Source organism: Lampetra planeri, chromosome 65 (assembly GCF_965212315.1).
Source record: "Lampetra planeri chromosome 65, kcLamPlan1.2.h2, whole genome shotgun sequence".
In the NCBI taxonomy this organism is placed as follows: Eukaryota; Metazoa; Chordata; class Hyperoartia; order Petromyzontiformes; family Petromyzontidae; genus Lampetra; species Lampetra planeri.
In genome coordinates, this window is record NC_136171.1 from 3,370,037 (window position 1) to 3,398,031 (window position 27,995).

At 58.9% G+C, this 27,995-nt stretch overlaps 2 protein-coding genes across 2 annotated transcripts; both read right to left on the reverse strand.

Annotated features, from left to right (window-relative positions):
- Positions 1 to 2,721: 2,721 nt before the first annotated feature.
- Positions 2,722 to 27,995, reverse strand: LOC144737152 (NXPE family member 3-like). The gene is given in 11 exon segments (XM_078619868.1): positions 2,722 to 4,516; positions 4,735 to 5,040; positions 5,042 to 5,067; positions 7,439 to 7,687; positions 8,127 to 8,203; positions 10,763 to 11,086; positions 12,176 to 12,378; positions 13,408 to 13,548; positions 16,776 to 16,934; positions 18,549 to 18,683; positions 27,773 to 27,995. Coding segments are annotated over 10 exon segments (1,881 nt in total). The 5' UTR covers positions 18,627 to 18,683; positions 27,773 to 27,995; the 3' UTR covers positions 2,722 to 4,198.
- Positions 20,721 to 27,126, reverse strand: LOC144737153 (uncharacterized). Its single transcript, XM_078619869.1, has 2 exons — positions 25,813 to 27,126; positions 20,721 to 21,053 (listed from the first exon to the last, which is right to left on the reverse strand). The coding sequence occupies exons 1-2, from the start codon at positions 27,082 to 27,084 to the stop codon at positions 21,042 to 21,044; spliced, it is 1,284 nt and encodes a 427-aa protein (XP_078475995.1). The 5' UTR covers positions 27,085 to 27,126; the 3' UTR covers positions 20,721 to 21,041.

Here is a 27,995-nt window from a genome sequence, read left to right on the forward strand (position 1 = left end):
AGGAACCACCACCGTCTGCGATCCCACATTTAGGACCGCGATGAAAGGGTCCCCGTCCCCTCTTACGACGGTCTGGGCCGGAATCAAATGAGGCCCATTAACCCCGGCCCTAGACGGTCCCAGCAAAACACCCTGATCCCCTATGCCCTTAGCGAAGGGCTTACGAAGTTTCAGAGGCACTAGCATTTGAGCTCCCGGCGGCACACGAACAGTTTCAACGACGAACGCCGGTACCGTCGCGAACGCCGACCGAGCCGCCGCAGGGGATGGCAGGAACGCCATGCGCCGCCCCGATGGAAGCTCAATGCATCCTTGGTCGATCAAAATACGAATGGGCATTTTACCTAAGAAATCCGTCCCCAGCAGGCACGGAACCGCCAGCGAGGAGGAAACGAAAATCGGCCCCGACAATTTGATGTCCCCAATAGAAATTTGCGCTCGAATCTGTCCCATGATGCCGAGAGAGCCCCCGTTAGCGGCATAGAATGGGACGTTAACCGGCAGTAAAGGCCGGCTTTGTACGGGCAGAATATTGTAAATTAATTCCGAAATGATTGTCGCCGATGCCCCCGTATCGACCAAGATGCGTACTTCTACCCCGTCAATGTGTCCGACTACGGCCGACGACCCTGACGACGCGGCTACCACGCGATGGGCCAACACGGACCACTGTTTGGGCTCGATTTGAGTCCCCGCAGTGATCCGCGCTGGCCCCTCGCAACGCGACATCGGCCCCCCGTTTGTTGTGGTGCGAGAGCGTGCAACGGGTAGGTGCTTTGGCCAAACATGTGTGGTGCCGCGACTCGCCGGGTCATGTTGCTGGAGCTTGGGAGGAGGAGGCCCGGCGTCCCGTCGAGCCGTCGTCCCGCGCTGTCGAGGAGAGCGGCACCCCGAGGCGACGTGGCCCCGGACGCCGCAGTTGAAACACCGCGGGAGCCCCGGTGGAGACGACGGGCGGTTGAAACGGCTTGACCCGTCCCGGGCCGACCGTACTTCTTGCGCCTGTTGCCGTCGATGGTCGACGGCGAAGAGCTCCTCCGTCGGAAGGGTGGCTGCAGCCACCGCACGCCCTGCCGATGCCCTGCTGGCTTTCCGCCGCAGGGACAGAAGGTTGGCGTGAAGGAGGCGCGCCGCCTGAAGAGAGGTCATCTCGGCGTCCTCCTGTGCGACGACAGCGATGTCCAGGTCGTCTGCCAGGAGGAGTATTTTCTCCGTGACCATCGCGTCCACGCCATCGTCGTCCATACGGGGAAAAGCCGTCTTAGCCAGCGCTAGGAGGCTCGTCCTGTATGCCAGGGGCGACTCCTTCTCACCCCGCTTGCGCTCGTAGAACCGCTCTCTGCATTCCGCTGAAGGTCCATAGACCCCGGCCAGCAGCTGTAGTGCCTTCGGCAGAGTAGACCGCTTCTCTTTCGGCGCCGATGTGAGGGCGGCGAGCGCGTCTGCGTCGAGGAGCGCCGGCAGCGCGCAGAGGGCTTCATCGTCGGACCACCTTGCCATTTCTTGGTGGGCGATGAAGCGTCGCTGGAAGCCGCCCCAGTCGCCCTCTGCACCAACAAATTCTTTCAGCGGAGGCAGCCGTTGTTGTAGCGCAGCGTTCGCCTTGGACGTCTGTAGGCTGCTATCCCCGGGACTCGGCTGTGCGTCGGCGCGAATGGCAGATGGAATCGCCTGTCGCGGATGTGATGACGCTCCCTCCGCTGGAGATGACGCAGCTGTCCCAGCGAGAGCGGTGTCGGACCCAAGGTTGAGCCCGGCCACGCCCTCCGCAGCTGCCGTGACGATGGCGGGAAATTCAAAGTTTGAGTTTTCAGAAATGGCGGGAAGGCGCTCAGGTTGACGACTCCCCTCGCCCCGTGGTGGACCACCAGCCCCCAGCCGCGTGATGTTTTCCAGCGTGGCGGCAGCGGCGTACAGTAGCTCCGCCAGTCTCTCGTGAGCCAGCCGTAGCGCGTCTGGCTGCGGCCCCTCTTCATGCCGATGCCCCGGTAGGAACGCGTCGGCCCCCGGCTGCGCCATGTCTTGGTGAGCCGCCTCGGGCTCAACGACTTCAGCAGTGTCCTCCTCCGGTACTCTGGCTCGAGCTGTCTGACGTGTTTCCATGTCCGTAGTACTTCTGACACCAGATGAAGTACCGGTGAAGACGCTGGACACCCAAGTTGAGGCACACGTATATTTATTTCAGCTTATCGGTACAGGACAACACTAGAGGGGGTAGCGGCCCCCTCACCCGGATAACTGGGGATACCCCCTAGCTAATCTCACCTATCCCCAAGTCCTCCTCTAACGAGCTAGGGGAGGCTAACTGGCCCGACACTGGTGAGTCGGGCTACGGTCTCCGGAGTCCCAGGGTCTAACCCTGGTTCACGGAACCACGCCTCTGGCTCGCTCCTCTGCAGCCCTGACAAGGGCGGCGTCGAGGGGAGTCCAGGGCTCTAGCTAGAGGATCTTCACTCTTCCTCCTTCGTTCCCAGACTGAGCCCCGAGCTCTCTTTGTCCTCCCCCTTTATACCCCCCAACAGGATCACAACCCCCCAGGCTGCCTGATGCGGACGTCGCTGCGGGCACCCCCCCCGTGTACTCCCGTAACTCCGCCCACTGTGTTTGTTACCCATTGGATCGTATGCACTTACAGCCCTCCCGTAACAGCCCTACACTTGTACTGAACCAAATGTTCAAGCCGTCCTGACTGCTGACGAGAAACTTGATGTCAACACAGGCTTCAGAACCTTTTTTAATCGTTTTATCGAACCAACGGCAGCCCTTCGCAATAACAGGGACCGTGACGGTGGTCACGGCAGGTGACCGGAGACTAACGGAGCTCATCGGATGTCCGACACGAACGCTACAGGGTTACAGGCTGTTCTCCCGTCTAACGCCGCGTGTTGTCTTCACAACGCGATGATGAACGCATTAAGGGAACGCGTTTCTTTGTGGATGCCGATTGGAGGTAGAAGGCGATCGAGCGAACGGTTGTAATGGCTGCCTCGGTGCAGCATCGTCATCACACGAGGCATTGGGATGCTGCTGGATGATTCTAGAACAGTGATTCTTAACCTGAGTTGCATCACGCACCAACCCAAATGCCCTTTCTGGGAGGTAGCGAGACGTGGCGAGATTTTTTTTGGAAGGTAAATCATCAAATGAAGCAACGGGCACGCAAGTACAACTTATAATAGGACGTTTCTTGCCAGTGTCGAAATAAAGAATGTATATTTGACCAGAGCATCAACCGCACACAAGTGTGTGTGCGGTTGATGCAGTGACAGGATTCCTTGAAAGAGGTGTCTGTTTGGTGTTTGAACATCTTAACACAACTGTTTCATTAAATTTCGATTTAAAGCTTTCGTGACTGCAGGGATTCATCTTCTTGGTTCTTTCGGTAAAGTAATGTAGAAGGGAAATGAAAAATAATAAAAATAAAACATAAAACATTTATATTATTATGTTTTATTTTTTTATTTTATTTTTAAAACATAAAACATTTATTTTATTATGTTATATTTTTTTATTTCCCTTCTACGTGACTTTACCGAAACAAAAAAATAAAACATTATAAAATTATTTTGTTATTTTTTATTTTTATTTCCCTTCTACGTGACTTTACCGAAAGAGCCAACAAAACTGTTTCATTGCCAGAAGGGGTGAAACCAATTCTTATCAGTACAACTTACTTTGTTTCATCAAACGCGATGTGTTTATTAACATTGAACATTTTTTTGAACAATTGAGAATCAAAGGGGTGCAAAGGCTGCGTTAGCTGGGTCATGTAGCCCGCATGCCGAGCCACCGCATGCCGAAACAGCTTTTGTTCGGCCGGATCGAGGGGGCTAAACGGGCGCGGCACGGGCTAGAGAAGAGATGGAGTGATGTGGTACAGGAGGACGTGGAGCTGAGTGGACTTGCCGATGACCGGTACCAGCGGTGTCAAGATCGGCCTCTGTGGAGGAGGCTCGTGAAGGACGCTGCTACTGGGCAGTTGGAGGCAGTCGCCCTCCAACAACAACGGAAAACAGAGGAGCGACGCTCACAACAACGAGCGGAGCACCGGGCGGCTAAAACGCAGCAAGTTGGCACAGTAGTACCTGGGTCTGCCCCGTGACCTCCTGTCAGCGGGCGTTCGACACTTCACGTGGCCTAAACGTGCACACCTCCTCCTCCTCCACCATCCTCCCCACCCGCCTCCTCCTCCTCCCCTTCATTCCCTTCCCAATCGGCCCTCTCCATCTTCCACCTCCTCCTCTTCCACCTCCTCCTCCCACATCTCCTCCCACATCTCCTCCTCGTCGTCCTCCTCGTCGTCCATGTCTGGACACGCGTACGAGAGCATCGCCTCCACCTGCAGGTGCACGATGGCGGCCTCCGGGTGGAGTCGGGGCGGCCCCGAGTGGGCCACGTTCATGGCCCAGGCGTCCACCCAGCCCAGCGGCAGGCCCGACAGCAGCCGCCGCAGGGCCACGTTCTGCTGCCGCGCCAGCCAGTCGCTGCCGTAGGGCGCCAGCTGCAACGACTGCGCCTGGGGGTGGGGGGGGGGGGGGAGTTTAGACGAGACACCCTGGGTGTTGGCAGTTCCCGCACGCACGCACGCACGCGAGAGTACACGCACACGTGTAAACACACACACACGTGTACACGCACGCACACACGTGTACACACACGCACACACGTGTACACACACGCACACACGTGTACACACACGCACACACGTGCACACACACGCACGCGTACACGCACCTGCGTGTTGGCGGTGCGCACCACCACGACGGTGCCCGGCTCACGCGCCAGCAGCGAGCCCAGCGCCCGCCTGAGCGCCCGCGCCCTGCGCACGAACACCCCCAGCGGGAAGCTGGTGAAGTGCGCGCCCAGCGACAGCGCCACCACGCAGCCGCGGCCGCCCTCCAGGCGCGCTAACCGCGGCGCCTCCCATCGCAGCGTGTCGGCGGGCACCCCAGTGAAGCGGATTGGGGGGCCGTGGCAGTGGTAGCGCAGCGACGTGGAGCGCGCCGCGTCCACCGCTAGCAGGGGGCCCGTGCTGAGGGGGGGCACCGGTCGGGACCTGGCGGAGAGCTGTGTGATGGGCGGGAGGGGGGAGTTGTTAAGACTCCATATATATACAACGACTGTTTTCTTGGCATTTCTCTTACTTGATGCAGCTATTGTGCTGTGGCGGTTCCACCTGAAGACAGAAGCTTGTGTTGCCTCCGAAACGTCGTGATTTTTAATTTTTTAATTTTATTTTTATTTTACTTTTGTTGATAAAAAATTTTTACCTACGTGACTTTACCGAAAAAACCTAAGAATATGAATCCTTGCAGTCACGAAAGCTTCAAATCTAGAACTCCATGACGCCTTCTCCTTTGCCGACTCTTTCTTCTCCGCCTCGTCGTCCCGGCTGCAGTGGAGCAACCTCGGCATCGTCGCCGCGACGATGGGACGACGTTCGCTCATGCAGAGCAGGGGGAGATTACAAACTGTACTCACTCTCATACACACTCAGTTGCACGCACACACTCTCACACACACTCACACACTTGCACTCACACTCACTCACTCTCACACACACTCACACACACTCACACACACACTCACACACTTGCACTCACTCACACTCACACACACTCTCACACACTCACTCACACACTCTCACACACACGCACACACTCTCACACACTCACACACTTGCACTCACTCACACTCACTCACACACACACTCACACACACTCTCACACACACGCACACACTCTCACACACTCACTCACACTCACACACTTGCACTCACTCACACTCACTCACTCTCACACACACACTCACACACTCACACCGACTCTCACACACCGACTCTCACACATCCACTCTCACACACACAGTCACTCACTCTCACACACACTCTCACACACACGCACACACTCACACACTCAGACCGACTCTCACACACTCACACCGACTCTCACACACTCACTCACTCTCACACACACTCACTCACTCACTCACACACAGTCACTCACTCTCACACACACAGTCACTCACTCTCACACACACAGTCACTCACTCTCACACACAGTCACTCACTCACACACACAGTCACTCACTCTCACACACAGTCACTCACTCACACACACACTCACTCACTCTCACACACACAGTCACTCACTCTCACACACAGTCACTCACTCACTCACACACACAGTCACTCACTCACACACACAGTCACTCACTCTCACACACTCACTCACTCACACACACACTCACTCACTCACTCACTCACACACACAGTCACTCACTCTCACACACACAGTCACTCACTCTCACACACAGTCACTCACTCACACACACACAGTCACTCACTCACACACACACTCACTCACTCACACACACACACACTCACTCACTCTCACACACACAGTCACTCACTCTCACACACACTCACTCACTCACACAGTCACTCACTCTCACACACACAGTCACTCACTCTCACACACACACTCACTCACTCACACACACAGTCACTCACTCACACACACAGTCACTCACTCGCACACACAGTCACTCACTCTCACACACACAGTCACTCTCACTCACACACTCACTCACACTCTCACACACTCACACACACACCCACACACACACTCTCACACACTCACACACACACTCTCACACTTTCACTCACACTCACACACACACTCTCACACACTCACACACACACTCTCACACACTCACTAACTCAAAGATCCCCCGTATAGCCTTAACAGACTGTAGGGGCAAGTGCTGTTAGCGAGCACCTATGAAGGCCAGAACGGTACACGAGGGGGTGGGTGGCCAGCACCACGCCCGACCGCCTTTGTCTCCCTAGTGGCAATGTTTACACACCGCACCAGGTACTCATTTGAGGCTGAGTCGACCTAGGGGAGGCCCGGGACCGGTTCAGATAATCGTCACTGGTGTTGGCCGTGAGCGGGAATCGAACTCGTGTCGCCAGGTTCATAGCGCAGCTCGCTAACCGCTACACTACCGCTCCCCACGCACTAACTCACACACACTCTCACACACACACACACGCTCACACACTCTCACACACACTCTCACTCACACACTCTCACACACACACTTTCACACACACTCACGCTCACACACCGACTCACACACTCTCACACACTCACTCTCACACACTCTCACTCACTCTCACACACTCACACACACTCACACACACACTCTCACACACACACTCTCACACACACACACGCTCACGCACCGACTCTCACACACTCACTTTCACTCACACACACTCACACACACTTTCACACACACTCACACACACTCTCACACACTCACTCTACATACAAGGGGGGCCTATGGGGTACAAGGCACCAACCCCACTCAGACAGAGAAAGGACACCACAGTCTGGACTCGAACCCAGGCCCCGCCGAGGTTTCCACTCACTGGGCACAAAGTCCACGAGATGCTCGAACCACTGGCGCACGTTCGAGTCCCCGACGAGGTGAACCCGTTTCCCCGCCAGGCAGCGGGCCGCCCGCTCCGGGCGCCTGAACCGCAGGGAGCGGCACGACGGCTGCAGCCAATCGCCACGCAGGAAGTAGCCGTACTCAGGTGGGGGACCCGGGGAGCACACGGGGAGTCGGTGACGACGAGGTGGAGGAGGAGGTGGATGGTGATGAGGTTCGTCAGTGACTGTCAAGGACACACGCACAGACCAACACCACGCCCCGTGTAGCCGTAACACTTACACTACGAGACGTCTCCTTTAGCAGCGGCAAAATGTAGTGATGGGTTTTTAGCCTTTCTACTGGTACAAAAACTGACACCTTTGTACAAGGGATCATGTTTGCAATAACCACAACACAAGCAGTCAAAATGCAAACAAAAAGAAACAACTCTGATGATGATAATGATATGCACTGTCCTTGAAGTTGATTGGTCCACACCCGAGACAGCTTTTCTTAAGAGCCTAGTCTCACCCTGTGAGCCATTCGGCTCAACCGAGTGGCTTTGTCGCGTGCAAACTTGCAGGAGCGCGGCTTTCATTCCGAATGCCGAGGGGGAAAAACCAGGGAGCGAGAGACGCAGACCCACGAAAGGCTACCTGGGGGACCTTTGCCTGTGTGCTCACCAGGGTGCGGCGCGCGAAGATGAACGGTGATCCGGTCCGAGCCCAGCACAGGAATTGGAGTTCTCAAGTTCACGCCACTAACACGCACACAAAGACAAAGATCCCCCGCGTAGCCTTAGCACACTGTTGGGGCAAACTTTAAACTATTTTGTTTATTCTACCAGGTTGCAAGGCCCCCTACGGGTCTGCTGCGTAGCTATTTTTCAGAAGCGACCCTGGCCCATCACGAGTGATGGGCCATCGAACGTGGCTGGTAGGAACGTCGGGTTGCTCGGTCAATGGCCAGGGTCAACGGCGGCGTGGTGTATTCCGCAAATATGGCCGACTGTGAGGGCGGGCACAAGCCGGCGTGAGTAGGTTAAACGTTGAGTTTTATAAGGGCACCACAGGGTGACCAGCCCCTCACCACACCCACCCACCAACCCACCCACACTCACCAACCCACCCACACTCACCCACCAACCCACCCACACCCACCAACCCACCCACACTCACCAACCCACCCACACTCACCAACCCACCCACACTCACCCACCAACCCACCCACACTCACCCACCAACCCACCCACACTCACCCACCAACCCACCCACACTCACCCACCAACCCACCCACACTCATCCACCAACCCACCCACACTCACCCACCAACCCACCCACACTCACCAACCCACCCACACTCACCCACCAACCCACCCACACTCACCCACCAACCCACCCACACTCACCCACCAACCCACCCACACTCACCAACCCACCCACACTCACCCACCAACCCACCCACACTAACCCACCAACCCACCCACACTCACCTACCAACCCACCCACACTCACCAACCCACCCACACTCACCCACCAACCCACCCACACTAACCCACCAACCCACCCACACTCACCTACCAACCCACACTCATCCACCCACCAACCCACACTCACCCACCCACCCACACTCACCCACCACCCCACCCACACTCACCAACCCACCCACCCACACTCACCCACACTCACCCACCCACACTCACCCACCAACCCACACTCACCCACCACCCACCCACACCCACCCACCCACACCAACCCACCCACACTCACCAACCCACCCACACTCACCCACCCAACCCACCCACCAACCCACCCACACTCACCCACCCACCAACCCACCCACACTCACCCACCAACACTCACCCACCAACCCACCCACACTCACCCACCAACCCACCCACACTCACCCACCAACCCACCAACCGACCCACACTCACCCACCAACACTCACCCACCAACCCACCCACACTCACCCACCAACCCACCCACACTCACCCACCAACCCACCAACCCACCCACACTCACCCACCAACCCACCAACCGACCCACACTCACCCACCAACACTCACCCACCAACCCACCCACACTCACCCACCAACCCACCCACACTCACCCACCAACCCACCCACCCACACTCACCCACACTCACCCACCCACACTCACCCACCAACCCACCCACACTCACCCACCAACCCACCCACCCACACTCACCCACCAACCCACCCACACTCACCCACCAACCCACCCACACTCACCCACCAACCCACCCACACCCACCAACCCACCCACCCACACCCACCAACCCACCCACACTCACCCACCAACCCACCCACACTCACCCACCAACCCACCCACACTCACCCACCAATCCACCCACACTCACCCACCAACCCACCCACCCACACCCACCAACCCACCCACACTCACCCACCAACCCACCCACACACTCACAAACCCACACTCAAACACTCACCCACCACCCCACCCACACTCACCAACCCACCCACCCACACTCACCCACACTCACCCACCCACACTCACCCACCAACCCACACTCACCCACCACCCACCCACACCCACCCACCAACCCACCCACACTCACCAACCCACCCACACTCACCCACCCAACCCACCCACACTCACCCACCCAACCCACCCACACTCGCCCAACCCACCCACACTCACCAACCCACCCACCCACACTCACCCACACTCACCCACCCACACTCACCCACCAACCCACACTCACCCACCACCCACCCAACCCACCCACACTCACCAACCCACCCACACTCACCCACCAACCCACCCACACTCACCCACCAACCCACCCACACTCACCCACCACCCACCCAACCCACCCACACTCACCAACCCACCCACACTCACCCACCAACCCACCCACACTCACCCACCAACCCACCCACACTCACCCACCAACCCACCCACACTCACCCACCAACCCACCCACCCACACCCACCAACCCACCCACACTCACCCACCAACCCACCCACACACTCACAAACCCACACTCAAACACTCACCCACCACCCCACCCACACTCACCAACCCACCCACCCACACTCACCCACACTCACCCACCCACACTCACCCACCAACCCACACTCACCCACCACCCACCCAACCCACCCACACTCACCAACCCACCCACACTCACCCACCCAACCCACCCACACTCACCAACCCACCCACCCACACTCACCCACACTCACCCACCAACCCACACTCACCCACCACCCACCCATACCAACCCACCCACACCACACCCACCCACCCGCCCACCACCCCACCCACTCACGTCTGCAGGAGCCGCTCGTCCCCCGCCGTGAGCAACCCGCTGCGGTATCCGCCCTTCGAGTGGTCGCGGCGCGAGGAGCAGGGCAGCGCCGGCGCCCGCGGGCGCACGCACACCCAGCGCTCGCTCGCCTCCCTCCGGCCCGACAAGTCGCACAGCGGCCGGCGGCCCCCGGAGGGCCGGACCGGCCGCCGCCACCACCACCGCCACCACCACCGCCACCACCACGGGGAGGGCGATGGGGGCGGCGATGGGGGCGAGGAGAGGTATTCTGGGAGGATGTTGCACTCGGTGGTTTCGGAGAGGGTGCCCAGGCGGAAGAGACTCCTGCCAGGAGAGGGGATGACGATGGCAATTGTTATAGTGATTGGAGCAATTGTCACAACAATTGTATATTGCCCGTTGTTATTGTTGTTGGATTCATTGTTATTTTTTCTCGCCCGCTCGCCCACACACTCACCCATTAATTCGCTCGCTCACCCTCACACTCACCCCCACACTCACCCCCCCACACACATTCATTCGCTCGCTCATCCCCACACTCACCCCCACACTCACCCATTCATTTGTTCGCTCACCCTCACACTCACCCATTCATCTGCACTACGAGATTGACCAATAGGTCCAGGCAGGATCAGTCACCGGCACCACCATCATCATCACCACCACCACCACCATCATCATCACCACCACTACCGTTGTCATCGCCACCACCATCATCATCATCACCACTAACGTCATCACCACCACCAACATCACCACCGTCATCGCCATCATCATCGTTGTCATCGTTGTCACCATTGTTGTCGTCATCATCATCATCGTCACCATCACCACCACCATCACCATCACCACCACCGCCGTCATCATCATCATCATCGCCGTCATCATCATCATCATCATCGTCGTCGTCGTCATCATCATCGTCGTCGTCGTCATCAACGTCATCATCATCATCGTCGTCGTCATCATCATCGTCGTCGTCATCGTCATCATCATCATCGTCGTCGTCATCATCATCATCGTCGTCATCATCATTGTTGTCATCATCACCATCGTCGTCATCATCACCATCGTCGTCATCATCACCATCGTCGTCGTCATCATCATCGTCGTCGTCATCATCATCGTCATCATCGTCATCATCATCATCATCACCATCGTCGTCGTCATCATCATCGTCATCATCATCATCGTCGTCATTGTCGTCGTCGTCATCATCGTCGTCATCATCGTCATCATCATCATCGTCATCATCATCATCATCGTCGCCGTCGTCATCGTCGCCGTCACCATCACCACCACTGCCGTCATTGTCATCATCGTCGTCATCAACATCATCATCGTCGTCATCATCATCATCTTCATCGTCATCATCATCATCATCGTCGTCGTCGTGGTGGCCCCGCACTCGACCTGAAGTAGACCTTGTCGGGCCGCTCCTCCCGCAGGCGCGCCAGCAGCTGCACGGCCTCGGCGGGGTGCACGAGGCTCACGGCCACCGTGGCGGCGCCGGCCCACGCCAGCGGGAAGGCCACGCCGTAGGTGCCGTCCCCTCGGTCCGCGTACCGCACGGCGGGGACCGCCGCACGGCCCACGGGGACCGAGAGCAGACGGGCCTGGGGGGGACGCGTGGAGACACGGGGAGACACGTGGGGAGATGTGGACACACACACAGGGAGACACAGGGGGAGACAACGGGGGGGACGCGTGGAGACACGGGGGGAGACACGGGGGGAGACACGGGGGGAGACACGGGGGGAGACACGGGGGGAGACACGGGGGGAGACACGGGGGGAGACACGGGGGGAGACACGGGGGGAGACACGGGGGGAGACACGGGGGGAGACGTGGACACACACGCGGGGAGACACGGGGGGAGACACGGGGGGAGACACGGGGGGAGACACGGGCGGAGACACGGAGGGAGACACGGGGGGAGACACGGGGGGAGAGACGGGGAGACACGGGGGGAGACACGGGGGGAGACACGGGGGGAGACACGGGGGGAGACACGGGGGGAGACACGGGGGGAGACACGGGGGGAGACGTGGGGGGAGACGCGGGGGAAGACGCGGGGGGAGACGCGGGGGGAGACACGCGGGGGGAGACACGCGGGGGGAGACACGGGGGGAGACACGGGGGGAGACACGGGGGGAGACACGGGGGGAGACACGGGGGATGTGGACACACACGCGGGGAGACATGGGGGGAGACACGGGAGAAGACACGGGAGACGTGAGGAGATGTGGAGAAACACGCGGGGAGATGCGGGGAGAGACGTGGGGAGACGCAGGGAGACACGCGGGGAGACGCGGGGGGAGATGCGGGAGGAAACACGGGGGGAGACGTGGGGGGAGACACGGGGAGCCATGGGGGGAGACACGGGGGGAGACACGGGGTGAGACACGCGGGGGGAGACACGGGGGGAGACACGGTGACGTTGATGATGATGACAATAATGGTGACGACGATGATGATGACGACGATGACGATGAGAGACCCCAACAACGGCTCTCAAGCCCCGTCGTTACCGTGGCTCCCCACGGAATCTGCTGCTTCCGCATGAGCAGCTTGGTGCCCGATCATCACCTCGGCGGGAGACGACACGGGGGGGACGGGGGGAGGGGCTGCGTGTCTGCACCCACCTCGAGAAAGTCTCCGCCGTAGCCCTTGGGGCGGCCCAGGTGGTCGTGCGCCCGCACCGTTACCTCCAGCGTGCCGCCCACCGCCAGCCGCCCCGCCGGGGACGTCACCTCCACCCAGCTGCGCGCTGCGGATGTGGTGGCCTGGGGGGGGGGGGGGGTGGAGGGGGGGGGTGGAGGGGGGAGGTCTGGTTGGGTATTGTGCAGCGGAAATTCTCTTCCCGCAATCATCCCCACGGATCGTCTCCTCCCACTCTCCCTTGGCTCTCCTCCCGTCTCGCTGCACTACCAGACAGACCCCGTTGTACGGTACGTGGCCACGGTCGTCATCATCGTCGTCGCTTTCTTTCATCCATTCGGTGACGCGTTGGGGGGTCAAACGCCGCCACCCCCGATCTCGTGAGGTTTTTTTTTATTCTTAACCTGCTCACAACAAACATCGGCTCGAAATCTGCTGTCGTTTAAAAATAAAATAAATATTGAAAACTAATTTCGTCCCGCTTGCACCGCTCCGGTCCACACTTTCACCCACTCGCCCACATGCCCACTCACCCACTCACTCGCTCACCCACATGTCCACTCACCCACTCACTCACCCACCCACATATCCACTCACCCACTCACTCACCCACATGTCCACTCACCCACTCACTCACCCACATGTCCACTCACCCACTCACTCACTCACTCACCCACATGTCCACTCACCCACTCACTCACTCACCCACATATCCACTCACCCACTCACTCACTCACCCACATGTCCACTCACCCACTCACCCACATATCCACTCACCCACTCACTCACTCACCCACATATCCACTCACCCACTCACTCACCCACATATCCACTCACCCACTCACTCACTCCCCCATATATCCACTCACCCACTCACTCACTCCCCCATATATCCACTCACCCACTCACTCACTCACCCACATGTCCACTCACCCACTCACTCACTCACCCACATGTCCACTCACCCACTCACTCATTCATGCACTCGCCCACTTACACACTCACTCACTCACTCACCCACATGTCCACTCACCCACTCACTCACTCACTCACCCACTCACTCACTCACTCACCCACTCACTCACTCACTCACCCACTCACTCACTCACTCACCCACATATCCACTCACCCACTCACTCATTCATGCACTCGCCCACTTACACACTCACTCACGCAGCCACTCACCCACTCATTTACCAACTCACCCATTCACCCACATGTCCACTCACCCACTCACTCACTCACTCACCCACATATCCACTCACCCACTCACTCATTCATGCACTCGCCCACTTACACACTCACTCACGCAGCCACTCACCCACTCATTTACAAACTCACCCATTCACCCACATGTCCACTCACCCACTCACTCACTCACCCACATATCCACTCACCCACTCATTCATTCATGCACTCGCCCACTTACACACTCACTCACGCAGCCACTCACCCACTCATTTACAAACTCACCCATTCACCCACCCAGTCGCCCCCCTCACTCATGCACTCGCCCACTTACACACTCACTTACGCAATTTTTCATGCACCCCCTCACACACCCATACATCCTCTCATGCACCCATTCACTCAGTAAACCCACTCATTCACTCACTAAGCCAATCATTCACTCACAATCCCACTCATTCAACCACCCACTCACACACTCACCCACACACCCACACATCCACCTACTCACCCAAACACCCACACACGCACCCACACCCACTCACTTATCCACTCACCCACTCACTCAAGCACCCTCCCACACAGCCACCACACACCCACCCACACTCTCAATCACCCACTCAACCACCCACTCAACCACCCACTCAACCACCCACTCAACCACCCACTCAACCACCCACTCAACCACCCACTCAACCACCCACTCAACCACCCACGCAACCACCCACCCTACATAAACCGAGGTCAAACTGAAACATTCATACATTTGCTTACACGTTTGCATGTTTCCCACCATCCAAACGTATTTTGACTACCAGGTCGGCTACCGTTCTGCTACGTGTCAAGACACCTGTAGTATTTCACCAAACATGATTGTCAACATTAACTTAAATGCCTTGGCACCCCCAGGGTGCCTTACGCCACATTATAGAACCGCAGAGCTTGGGCAATCACTGGGGATTTGAAGGTTAACCCCCCCCCCATCCCCTTTGCATGCAAGGGTTTGTCTCGGGTTTCTTTCCACGGTGGCCCGGAGATGTTGACTACCTCACCTGGTATACAGGAGGTGGTGGGGTCGATCGCGACCCTGACGTTGCCTGCTGTATATTTGGAGTTTGCGTGTCTCTCTCTCTCATCATCATCACGGTGGCTAGGAGATCTCAACTACCTCGCCTGGTCTACAGGAGGTCGTGGGTTCGATCCCGACTGATGCCTGCTGGTTGCTGCTGTATATTTCGAGTCTGCAAGTCTCTCTCTCATCATCATCACGGTGGCTAGGAGATGTCATCTACCTCGCCTGGTTTGCAGGAGGTCGTGGGTTCGATCCCGACCCTGACGCCTGCTGCTGTATATTTGGAGTTTTCGTGTCTCTCTCTCATCAACATCATCACGGTGACTAGGAGATGTTAACTACTTCGCCCGGTCTACTGGAGGTCGTGGGTTCGATACCGACTGCTGCTTGCTGCTGTATATTTGGAGTCTGCATGTCTCTGTCTCTCATCATCACGGTGGCTAGGAGATGTTGACTACCTCGCCTGGTCTACAGGAGGCCGTGGGTTCGATCGCGACCCTGAAGATGCCTGCTGCTGTATACTTGGAGTTTGCGTGTCTCTCTCCGTGGTCACGTGGACTTTTCTCCGGGTCCTCCGGTTTTTTCCCTCTGATGAGAACTGGGCATGAGCCTGCCAGCAGGGGGCGGTCTTGCTTTTCCCAAACCGAGTAAAAGCAGCTTCCTCTCCTGCTTCTGCCGCAGAGGTCGCAACCGGGTACCCGATACCCGTACCCTACCCGATACCCGGCTACCGTTTGCGATACCCGGCTAGCCGTTAGCGACCCTGGTGCGGCCGGGTACGGGTAGGCCGTGAGTCACTGGTGAGTCACCGTTTGTCACTCATTTCCCAACGTCTTGTCTCTTCTCACAATTCAAGTTCCTAGAATCAACCCACCCGCGCCTGCAACATGGCTTCATCCCAGAGGTCGCAATCGGGTACCCGATACCCGTACCCTACCCAATACCCGGCCGGATACGGGTAGGGTACGGGTACCCGTTTGCGACCCTGGTGCAGCCGGGTACGGGTAAGGAATCAAAACCCGTTTGCGACCTCTGATACAAACGTTGATTCTGAATGCGTAGAGGCGAGGGTGTTAACCCGGCAGCCCAAACCTCGTAGGCCACGGGCCACCGTGGCGGAGAGGGCCAGCGTAGCTCCCGCATCAGGGCCTCATCCTCGGCCTGCTCCCGGGGGCTCGGGGTCGGGGGACCCGCCGGGCGAGTCCCAGGCTGCGCGCGGCGCCAGGCCTCGTCTGGAAGCTTCCAATGCACCTGCACACACAAGCACGCAGGCAAAGACAAAGGTCACCCCCGCCGCGTAGGAAGCTGTCGGGGCAAGTGCTGTTCGTGAAGTGGCACACGTGAGGATGGGTGGGTGGCCGGCACCACCACACGTCGCACCAGGTACTCGTCATGAGGCCGAGGCGACCTAGCGTAGGCCCACGACCTGGTGGGCGGTGGCCGTGCGAGTGGCGATCGAACTCGGCTCACTGGCGGGTTCGTAGCGCAGCGCGCTAACCGCTACACGACCACTCCCCACCATTACCAACAGCCGCGCCATTCGCCACTAAGTGGCGGTGACGTCAACACGGCGCCTGTGCCAGGCTATGTGCACTTTGAGGCCGTCACGTGAAGTGTCGAAGGCTCGCTGACATCAGGTCTTGGGACAGACCTGGCAGGTGCCGTGGGTTGGCTGACTGAGATGACTGGTAGATGCACCACCAGCTGTACCCCCTACTGTGCCAACTTGCTGCGTTTTAATTGCCCAGCACTCTTGCGAGCGTCGCTCCTCTGCCCCCCGTTGTTGTTGGAGGGCGACTGCCTCCAACTGCCCAGTAGCGTCCTTCACGAGCCTCCTCCACAGAGGCCGATCTTGACACCGCTGGTACCAGTCATCGGCAAGTCCACTCAGCTCCACGTCCTCCTGTACCACATCACTCCATCTCTTCTCTAGCCCGTGCCGCGCCCGTTTAGCCCCCTCGATCCGGCCGAACAAAAGCTGTTTCGGCATGCGGTGGCTGGGCATGCGTGCTACATGACCCAGCCAACGCAGCCTTGCCTGCCGGAGCAGCTCACCGATGGGACTTTGCCCAGATCTTTCAAGGATTTGTGAGCTCCTCACACAATCCAGCCTGCTTAAACCCAGGATGGATCGTAGGCAAGCCAGCCTAAATGTTTCCAACCGGCGAAGATGTTCCATTACGGGGGTCCACGTTTCGCAAGCGTAGAGAAGGGAGGGAATGACTGTGGCCGAGAAGACTTGAAGCTTCGTGCGGAGCAACAGACCAGGTAGCTTCCACACAGCGTTACGCAACCGATGAAAAGATATTGCCGCTCGACTGATTCGGAGTGAGACCTCTGCTGTTAAACCGGAGCCAGGCATGAGCACACTGCCCAGGTATGGGAAACTCTCCACTCTCTCCACTACTGCCCTATCACCGATTGGAAGTTGTGGGGGTGGAGTGTCCGATGGTACAAAATACCCAGGCAGGTGCCTAGTTTTGGTGGGGCTGATGGTAAGGCCCCACCTCTTAGTGGCACTCTCCACATGGACGGACACAGATGGCCAAACATACACACACAGACGGATAAACACACACACACTCAACAACCGCCATTCGCCACTAAGTGGCGGTGACGTCACCACGACGCTTGTGCCAGGCCAAGTGCACCTTGAGGCCACGTGAAGTGTCGAACGCCCGCTGGCAGGAGGTCACGGGGCAGACCCAGCAGGTGCCACGGGTCGACTGACCGAGATGACCGAGATGACTGGCTGATGCACCACCTGTGCCCCCTACTGTACCAACTTGCTCTCACACACTCCCACACGGACACACACTCACTCAGAAGGACACGCGGACACGGACGGAGGGACGGTACCCGCACCGTGATCCAGATGAGTACGGCGGCCGTGGCGAGAAGCGAGGACCATCCGCGGAGCAGACGCATCGGGAGGGCATTCATCCCTGCGGCAGAGTCACGCACGAAGACAAAGGTCCCCCGCGTAGCCTACACAGAACCCTGCACGAGCGAGTGAGTGCGAGTGGAACACACTGGCACGCACATGCACACGCGTACGCCTGGTGAACCGGCAAATCACTCAGTCGCACGCGCGCGCACAGAACTCACACCCCACTGAACCAGTATTACAAGTGCCAGCTAAGAAAAACAAACGTCTTTTTCAAATAATAATCCATCTCCGAGAACGATGTCACACTCCAGTTCGCATGTCACTCCGAACGATAATGCCTCAAGATCCCTGTGGGTGTGGGGGGAGTGGTAGTGTCAACTACACAGCAGCAAACTAAACTCTAAACTATATTTATTTTACGAGGTACGGCCTCGCTGAGCTGTAAAGCTCAGTTTTTTTAGAAGCGACCTTCCTGCCAAAAATTATGGCTCAACGAAACGGCTTATCATCACCATCATCATCACGTAGAAATGAATAGCAGCAGCTGTCAAAATACTCTTAAAACTCCACGCGTGGTGATGATGCCGATTCTAAATGTGGAGGGGGAAAAACCGGAGGACCCGGAGAAAAATCCAGGGAGCGAGAGAGCGAGAGAGGGACCCGAAACCCATCGACATGCGCGAACTTCGGATCATTTGGGGGGGGGGGGGGGTAGAAAAAAAACACACACAAAACCTGACAAGATATGTCTCTTTGGTTTAAAGAAATTTAAAAAAAAACTTGATTTTAAGCTTTCGTGACTACAGGAATTCATGCTCTGTGGTTCTTTCGGGGAAGTCACGTGGGTAGAAAAAATTATTAAATTAAATAAAACACGACGTCGCAACACAAGCGACCGTCTTCAGGTGAGAAATAAAATAAAAAAGTTGGTCAAACAAAGTTTTTCAATGCACACACACTTTCATCTATTATTTTGACAACAGAATTAATCGCATTGGATGTGCCGATTAAAAGTGGGTGGCATCCTTTCGCCAAATGTTTCTCTTTATGCAAGCAACCCACTTTTATTCAGGACGTGAAATGCGATTAATTATGGAGTCAAAAACACATTCCTGCTGCGGAGGGAGCTGGTAGGAACGTTGGGTTGCTCGGTCAATGGCCTGCAGGGTCAACGGCGGCGTGGTGTATTCCGCAAATATGGCCGACTGTGAGGGCGGGCACAAGCCGGCGTGAGTAGGTGAAACGTTGCGTTTTATAAGGGCACCACGGGGTGACCAGCCCCTCCCCACCCAGCCCACCCCTCCCACCCAGCCCCTCCCCACCCTCCCCACCCAGCCCATCCCCACCCTCCTCACCCAGCCCCTCCCCACCCTCCCCACCCAGCCCCTCCCCACCCTCCCCACCCAGCCCCTCCCCACCCTCCCCACCCAGCCCGTCCCCACCCTCCCCACCCAGCCCCTCCCCACCCTCCCCACCCAGCCCCTCCCCACCCTCCCCACCCAGCCCCTCCCCACCCAGCCCCTCCCCACCCTCCCCACCCATCCCCTCCCCACCCAGCCCCTCCCCACCCTCCACCCCCAGCCCCTCCCCACCCTCCCCACCCAGCCCCTCACCACCCTCCCCTCCCCACCCAGCCCCTTCCTCCCGCCCCACCCAGCCCCTCCCTGCACGACGGACACAATAATCCCCTGTGGGCTGGTGTAACCAGGAGGTTCCTACCAGTATAATTGGTTTTGTACTTTAGAGTGCAAATTAAATTGCGTGTATTGAAAACCTTGGTAATTTTTTATTACCTAATTTTTGTAATGATGGCTCTGCCTATGCCAACCCCCGTCTATGCAATAAATAAAAACGTGTACATTGTATTCAGCCATAATCCCAAAAGCTTCCGTGTTAAGCAGCAGTCAGATTGTAAATGTTGCAGTGGTTTTGTAAAGAGGAGCCGACACGAGATTGCAGGGGTCTCGTCCTTTATTCCTTTCCTTCCATTCACACCTGTCGCCAGCCGTCCCAATCCCGTTCCCGCCAAAGGCCCCCTTTCCCGCCCGTTCTCCCCTTATATCACCTCGATCACCCCTCCCCCTAACCCATCTATTGGTGGGAATCCTTCCCCTGACACCCCTACATCACCCCCCCCCCCCCGGAGAAAAAATAACCGTCCTCGGTTCTGCCTCCCCCATGGACCATTTAAGTCTCCCCATGCCTCCCACCACTGACAGTGACGACAGCCCTTACCCCCCCCCACAACCCTACAATGCAATATAACACAACAAATCAATTGCGCGGCCTGCCCAGGTCTCCAGCCAGCATCCCGTAACAGCCCGGACATCCACAGGCAGCAGATGACCGTGGCGGCCCCCTCCTTCGAAGGCCCTCTCGTCGCGGTCCCTGGTTCGGTGGTGCCGGTGTCGCCTTGCCTGGCGCCGCTGTCTCTCCGGCCCCCGCTCGTGCCGCCGCTCCGTCAGGCCTCACATGGGGTGCTGTAGGTGACAAGGGAACACAGGGCACCGAACCCCCTGCCGGTCGGCGCGTGGTGGTCGGCGACCTTGGCCTGGGTAGGGATGATGATGATGTTGGCAGTGATGTTGGTGGTGATGTTGGTGAAGATGACGGTGGAGAGATGTATGGCTTAAGGCGGGTGGGGTGTACAAACCATCGTCGCTTACCCAGTTGGACCTGGACGCACTGCGGTCGGAGTGCTTTGATGACCTCGACCGGCCCTTTCCAGGGTCGGTGCAGCTTTGGTGAGAGGCCAACCGGCACCTGAGGACAGTGTAGCCATGCCTGGTCCCCAACTTTAAAGGGCTTGGCTGTCACTGTCCTCTCCCGTATCCGTACATTACTCTCTTGGCTCGCGGCCGATGCGGCCTCGGCTGCTTGGCGGGCCTCTCTCAAATAAATGAGGGAGGTCTTTAGTGCCTTCGGCCATGCGTCGGCTCTTGCCGGAATGTCCGTCAGCTGCACCTCAATAGGCGGAACGGGATCCCGTCCGTACATCAGGAAAAACGGCGAGAACCCCGTCGCCGCGTGTGGGGCCACCCTGTACGCCGCTAAGACCGATGGAATGTGGAGGTCCCAGTCGGAATGGTTTTCGTCCACCACTTGGGACAGCATGGCCGCTATGGTGCGGTTAAGCCGCTCTACCATCCCATCGGTCTGGGGATGATATGGAGATGTTCGGACCTTTTTAGTGCCCAGGATAGAGCAGACGTCCTTCAATAGCTGTGAGGAGAAATTCCTGCCCTGATCCGTGAGCAACCGCTCCGGTGCCCCCTTATCAAGGACATAGCCTCCCACGAAGGCATCGGCGATGGTCTGTGCCGTTTGGTCCGGGAGGGCCCACGCCATCGGCCACCTCGTGCAGTACTCGACTCCGACCAACAGGTATTTATTTCCCCGTGGCGTGACCGGCAGCGGTCCCAAGATGTCCAACGCAACCAATTCGTTGACCCTGGTCACCGTGATGGGCTGTAGGGGCGCCCGGCTTACCCGGGGTGGCGGCTTTCGCCGCGCACATTCGACGCAGGTAGCGACCCATCGATGCACGTCAGCGGTCATACCTGGCCAAAAGTACCGACCCTGTAATGTGTGCAGTGTCTTCCGCCCTGCCAGGTGCAGCAGCTGGCGGCCGTGTACGTCCATAACCAATTGTTGACGCAGCGACTCCGGAACTACCAGGCATCGCCGGCGCCCTGTCGGGTCCCATCGCATGAGGAGATCCTCCCATACGATGTACTCCTCCCCCCCTGCCTCTGCTGAGGCGCGTAGTGTTCGCAGTGGGGCTTCCTCCAGCTGTAGCCGTCTCCAATCGTCCAAGGTCAGCCCCAGGTCGTGGTCGGTCAGCTGGACCTCACCCTGTGCGCCCTCCGCCGTGCGTACAGGAGCGATGACCGTCCCCTCCGGCCTCGCCTCCTTGCAGCGTGCCCCGCCTGTGGTGCATGCACAAGGGCCCTGGGGCACCAGTCGGGACAATGCGTCTGCGTTGGCATGTCTGGTCCCTTTGCGATGCACTACTTGGTACCTGTACTCCTGCAGGCGTTCTATCCATCTGGCCAGCTGGCCCGAAGGCTGGTCGATGCGGAGCGAATACTGCAAGGCCGCGTGGTCAGTGCGGACCGTAAATTTGCGACCATACAGGTAGGGTCGGAATTGCTGCACAAAGTGAACGACTGCCAGGAGTTCCCTACGTGTGACGCAGTAGCGCTGCTCCGCTGATGAAAGCACGCGACTACCATAGGCGATAACCACCTCCCGACCCTGCTGGACTTGCGACAAAACACTGCCGATGCCCACATCGCTGGCGTCCGTGTCCAGGATAAAGGGGAGGCCAAAATCCGGAAAGGCCAATGGTGGTGCATCTGTCAGACGTGAGCGCAGCTGCTGGAATGCCTCTTCCTCCAGAGGGCCCCAATAAAACCTCTGGTTCTTCGCCGTCAACACGTGCAAGGGCTTGGCAATGGTTGCGAAGTTGGGCACAAACCGGCGGTAGTAAGAAACGAAACCCACAAACCGGCGTACCTCCGGAACCGTTGTGGGAACAGCCCAGGCCCTCACGCAGGCCGTCTTTTCCGGGTCTGTAGCCACTCCCGACTCACTGACGACGTGGCCCAAGTAGCGTACCGACGACTGCATAAGGTGGCACTTCGACGGCTTGAGCTTCAAGTTCGCGTTCCGGAACCGCAGGAACACCTGACGCAATCGGTCAATGTGTTCCTCGAATGATCGGCTGAAAACAATGACGTCGTCCAGGTAGATGAGGCACGTTTCCCATTGGAGGCCTGCCAAGGCCAACTCCATTATGCGTTGGAACGTTGCCGGCGCCGTCTGGAGGCCCATAGGCAGGCAGTTGAACTCGAACAGGCCCTGTGGTGTCCGGAATGCTGTTTTAGGCCGGGAGTCCGCGTCTAGTGGGACCTGCCAGAACCCGGACAACAAATCCAGCGTACTGAAAAATTTTGCTCCCGCCAGTGCATCCAATGAGTCGTCGATACGTGGTAGGGGATATGCGTCGGCCAGCGTGACGGCATTGAGGCGTCGGAAGTCCACACAGAATCTCAGTGACCCATCTGACTTCTTGACTAGGACCACCGGTGCCCCCCAGGGACTCGAGGATGGAGAAATTATGTCGGCCCGCAGCATCTCCTGCACCGCTTGTTGAATGTGCCCTTTTTCCATTGGGCTCATTCTATATGTGTTTTGGCGCAGGGGTGCGGCATCTCCCGTGTTGATGTGGTGCTGTGACAGATTTGTGCGCCCTAGGTCGAACGGTCCCCGGCTGAACACGTCCGAGAACTCCTGCAATAACGAGTGCAGCTGCTGTTTCTGGTCGGGCGGCAATCCCGGCTCAGGCCCCGCCAGCTGGTCCATCCACGATTTGGCCCCTCTGTCCTCGGACTGGCCGATGCTGCCTACAAGCTCGGGCTCTGTCCCTGGGGCTCCTAGTGACAAGGGACTAACGTGGGCCAGAACTGTTCCCTCCTGCACCGTCGCTGTTCTATCGGAGGTGTTCAGCACCTGAATGAACAGATGCTGGTTCCTCTGTACAATAGTTTCGGCCCCCACCAGCGCATGACGATCCATGGCCGCTGACGCCGGAGACACCAGGATGGGTGAGTCTGGTCGGGCTGTCACGAGGGGGGACCGATATTGCAGCGGAACCAGCATCTGGGCTGCCGGGGGAATGGAGACAGACTTACTGACCAGAGCCTGCACGTAGGGTACACCCCGGCTGGCCCCCTCCGCCTTTAGGAAATGGAGATGCGTTCCCTGGACTTCCACCCGCCCATTGGCCAGATCGATTTTCATTGGCATCCGCCTCAGAAAGTCCGTCCCCAACAGGCAGGGTACGGGCATTGTTGCGGAGACAAGGATGGGTCCTGCTACCGAAAGCTGCCCAATCTGTATCGGGGCTTCAACCTGGCCCAGGAAGCCCATGCTGCCTCCATTTGCTGCAATGAACGTTGTCTTGACGGGGACTAAAGGTCGGATTTTATCCGGCAGCATCTCATGCATGGTGCTCGAGATGATCGTGGCTGATGCCCCCGTATCGACCAAGATACGTGCCGACACTCCCGCGATTTCACCGACCAGGACCGAGGTTCCTGACGTGGCCGCTACCACCCGCCTTGCCAGCTTCCTCCATTGTGTGGCTGAGTCCGGCCACTGACCAGGCGGCGTCTCGTTATCCTGTGGTGCATGGTGAAATGATGGGGGATGGGTGTGGATGGACTGAAGATGGGGTTCCTCCCTTTGGAGTGCGTCCCAGCAGGGTGAACGCGCCCTTGTTACATAGTGTGGGCTTACCCCTGGGTTGCGGGCTGGGCTCTCTATGTAGTGCAAATTGCCCCCCCTAGGTGACGTAGGATGGGCCCCCCTTGTGGTGTGGGGGGGCCCCCCCATTGCAGGGGGCGGTGGGGACTGGGGGGTGGGCCTTCCCGTGAGCCCCTCTCTTTCCTTTGTCACGGGGGCGTGGTCCCCCTGGTTCCGTCTCGCTCTGTCGCAAAGCGGTGGTGAGGCGGGTCGTGGAATTGCTCCAGGGCGCAATGTCAATCGTGTGGGCTGCCTCCGCCCCCGGGCCGTTGCCCCTGGCAACTCGCCGGCGTTGCAGGTAACTGGTGACGTCACGCCCGCCCGCGCAACCCCGCCCGCCCGCGAAACCACGCCCACCCGCGACGTCACGCCCGCCCGCGCAACCCCGCCCGCCCGCGAAACCACGCCCACCCGCGACGTCACGCCCGCCCGCGAACCCACGCCCGCCCGCGAAACCCCGCCCGCGCGCGACGTCACGCCCGGCATCGACGTCGCTGCCGGCCGCGACGTCACTTCCGCCCGCGACGTCACCTCCGCCCGCGACGTCACCTCCGTCCGCGACGTCCCTCCCGGCGTCGGCGCGACTCCCGGCGCGGTCCCCGGCCTCGGCGCGATCCCCGACGCGGTCCCTGGCCCCGGCGCGATTCCAGGCGCGGTCCACGGCCCCGGCGCAATTCCCGGCGCGATCCGCGACACCACTTCCGACCGCGACGTCACTTCCGGACGCAACGTCACGTCCGTTCGCGACGCCACTCCGGGTCGCGATGCGACCACAGGCCCCGGCGCTATCCCCTTCCCCCGACCAGAACAGCGGGGACCGGGAAACGACACCACCGGCGCCCACCCCGAGGAGACTCCCGGTGAGTTCGCGGCGTCGGAAGTGTAATTACCCGGCCCGCCCGAGAGGCCGGGTGGGACGGCGTCACTCGCCTGGCTCCTGTCGGCGTTCGGCCCCGGCAGGTTCCAGGTGACGTTGGCGGCCTCCGGCTCCGTGCGGCACCCCCTCGCCACATGCCCCTCGCGACCACAACGGTGGCAGACCCACGGGGCGTTGCGTCGGGGGGGCTCGGCGCGATGTTGTAGAGGCGGCTGCCAGCGACGCGGCGGTTGGTCCCTCTGCTCCGCCAGTCCCCGGATCGCCGCGTACACCTCCCGCAGCGATGGCTCCGTCTCAGACGTCGGCGGTCCGTCCCCAGATGCCCCACCGGCAGCCTGTGGTGACGGTGCAGGTTCGGCGGTTAGTGTCGCTGGACCAAGTAGCGCCGCGGCAACGGCTGGGCTGTTCCCCCCCGCCGCGCCAGCCACCGGGCCCACGGGTGGCGCCCGGCCCATGACCTGCTCGTGGGCTTGGATGGTCCGGGCAGCCCACAGCGAGGTGCGTTCTTCCGGCGTCACTACGGGCATTACAACGCCGGCGCGGCAAGCGTAGGCGATGAGGTGCTCGACCACGAGGTCCTCGAGCGCTTCTTCAGCCAGGCGAGGGAAAGCTCTCCTCGCCAACACGAGCAGCGCCCCCCTGTAGGCTAAAGGGGATTCTTTAGCCCCTCGCTGGCGATCCTGGAACCGTTTAAAGGCTCCTTCCGCCGGGCAATAGATCTCCCCCAAAGCCTCGTAGGCCGCCTGTAGCGTGGACTTGCTGTGCGAGGGAAGGGAGGTGTAAGAGGAGAGTGCTTCTTTGCCCAGAACAGATGGCAGCGCTCGTAGGGCCTCTTCGTCTGTCCACTCGAGAGCGTGGAAGGCAGCCTCGAATCGGCGGACAAACTCCTCCCAATCTTCTTCCTCAGCCACAAACTTGTCGACGGGCCCCAGCCGACGCGGCCGTCCGGCCACCTGCTCTCCGTGTTGGGTGTTTAGCCCTGGGGGTTTTGGCGGGAGCGGCGGCGGCTGGCGTGACGAGGTTGGTTGCGGCTCCTGCCCGGCCGGCTGGTCGGCGTCCGGTTCCCGTGGCCTCTCCTCCCGTAGTACGCGTGGGGGTGGGGGTCCCGGTGCCGGCGGGCCCCCCATAGGGAGCCTCTGCAAGAGCTCCTGGAGCGCCCTCTCCACGCGGGCCATGCGGTCCTCCATGCGATCCTCCAGGCGATCCGGGCCCCCTTCTGCTGCTTCTGACAGCAGGCCCCCTTGTTGCCCAGGATGTGAAGGATCCCCGGCCCCTGCTTCCTCCTCCCTCGGCTCCCTCCCGCGAGGATTCTTCTTTGTAGCCATTAGGATCCCACCGCTGCCACCAAATGTAAAGAGGAGCCGACACGAGATTGCAGGGGTCTCGTCCTTTATTCCTTTCCTTCCATTCACACCTGTCGCCAGCCGTCCCAATCCCGTTCCCGCCAAAGGCCCCCTTTCCCGCCCGTTCTCCCCTTATATCACCTCGATCACCCCTCCCCCTAACCCATCTATTGGTGGGAATCCTTCCCCTGACACCCCTACAGTTTCACTCTCCAATACACCACCGGTGTGTACTGTACTAGTAAACTACACTGTACACTACACTATACACTACACTAAAATGTGTGATTATTACTTTAAAAAATTAAGTCAATAACACGAATTGGCACTGAACGTCAAAATAGGTTCACTGTGTTGACCGTGTGGGTACCAATGGCTCAACTAAAGCCTGGCTCCACTGCTGATGAGACACTTGAACATCGAAACCAGTGCACAGTGGTGACCGTGTGGGTACCAATGGCTCAACTAAAGTCTGGCTCCACCGCTGATGAGACACTTTAACATCGAAACCGGTGCACAGTGGTGACCGTGTGGGTACCAATGGCTCAACTAAAGTCTGGCTCCACTGCTGATGAGACACTTTAACATCGAAACCGGTCAACAGTTTCGAGACTGCGTGAGGTTCGAGCCGAAACGTCGTCCCGGAAACGCGCACAGCGAGGCCGCTTACCTCGTCAAAAGGCGCCGTGCCACGTGCTGTTACGTGGGGCTCGCCTTCATTGTTGTTGTTGTTGTTTACCCGCGGCGTGACTGCTGCTGCTGCTGTTGTTGTTGTTGTTGCGAAACAATTGGAGAGGGCCCGGGGCCTGTCAGACAGAAGCAACCGAGGGACGGCGGCGGCCGCGCGCGCACACAGAAGTCGCGGTCCATGACAAATCACAAGCGGCGAATCG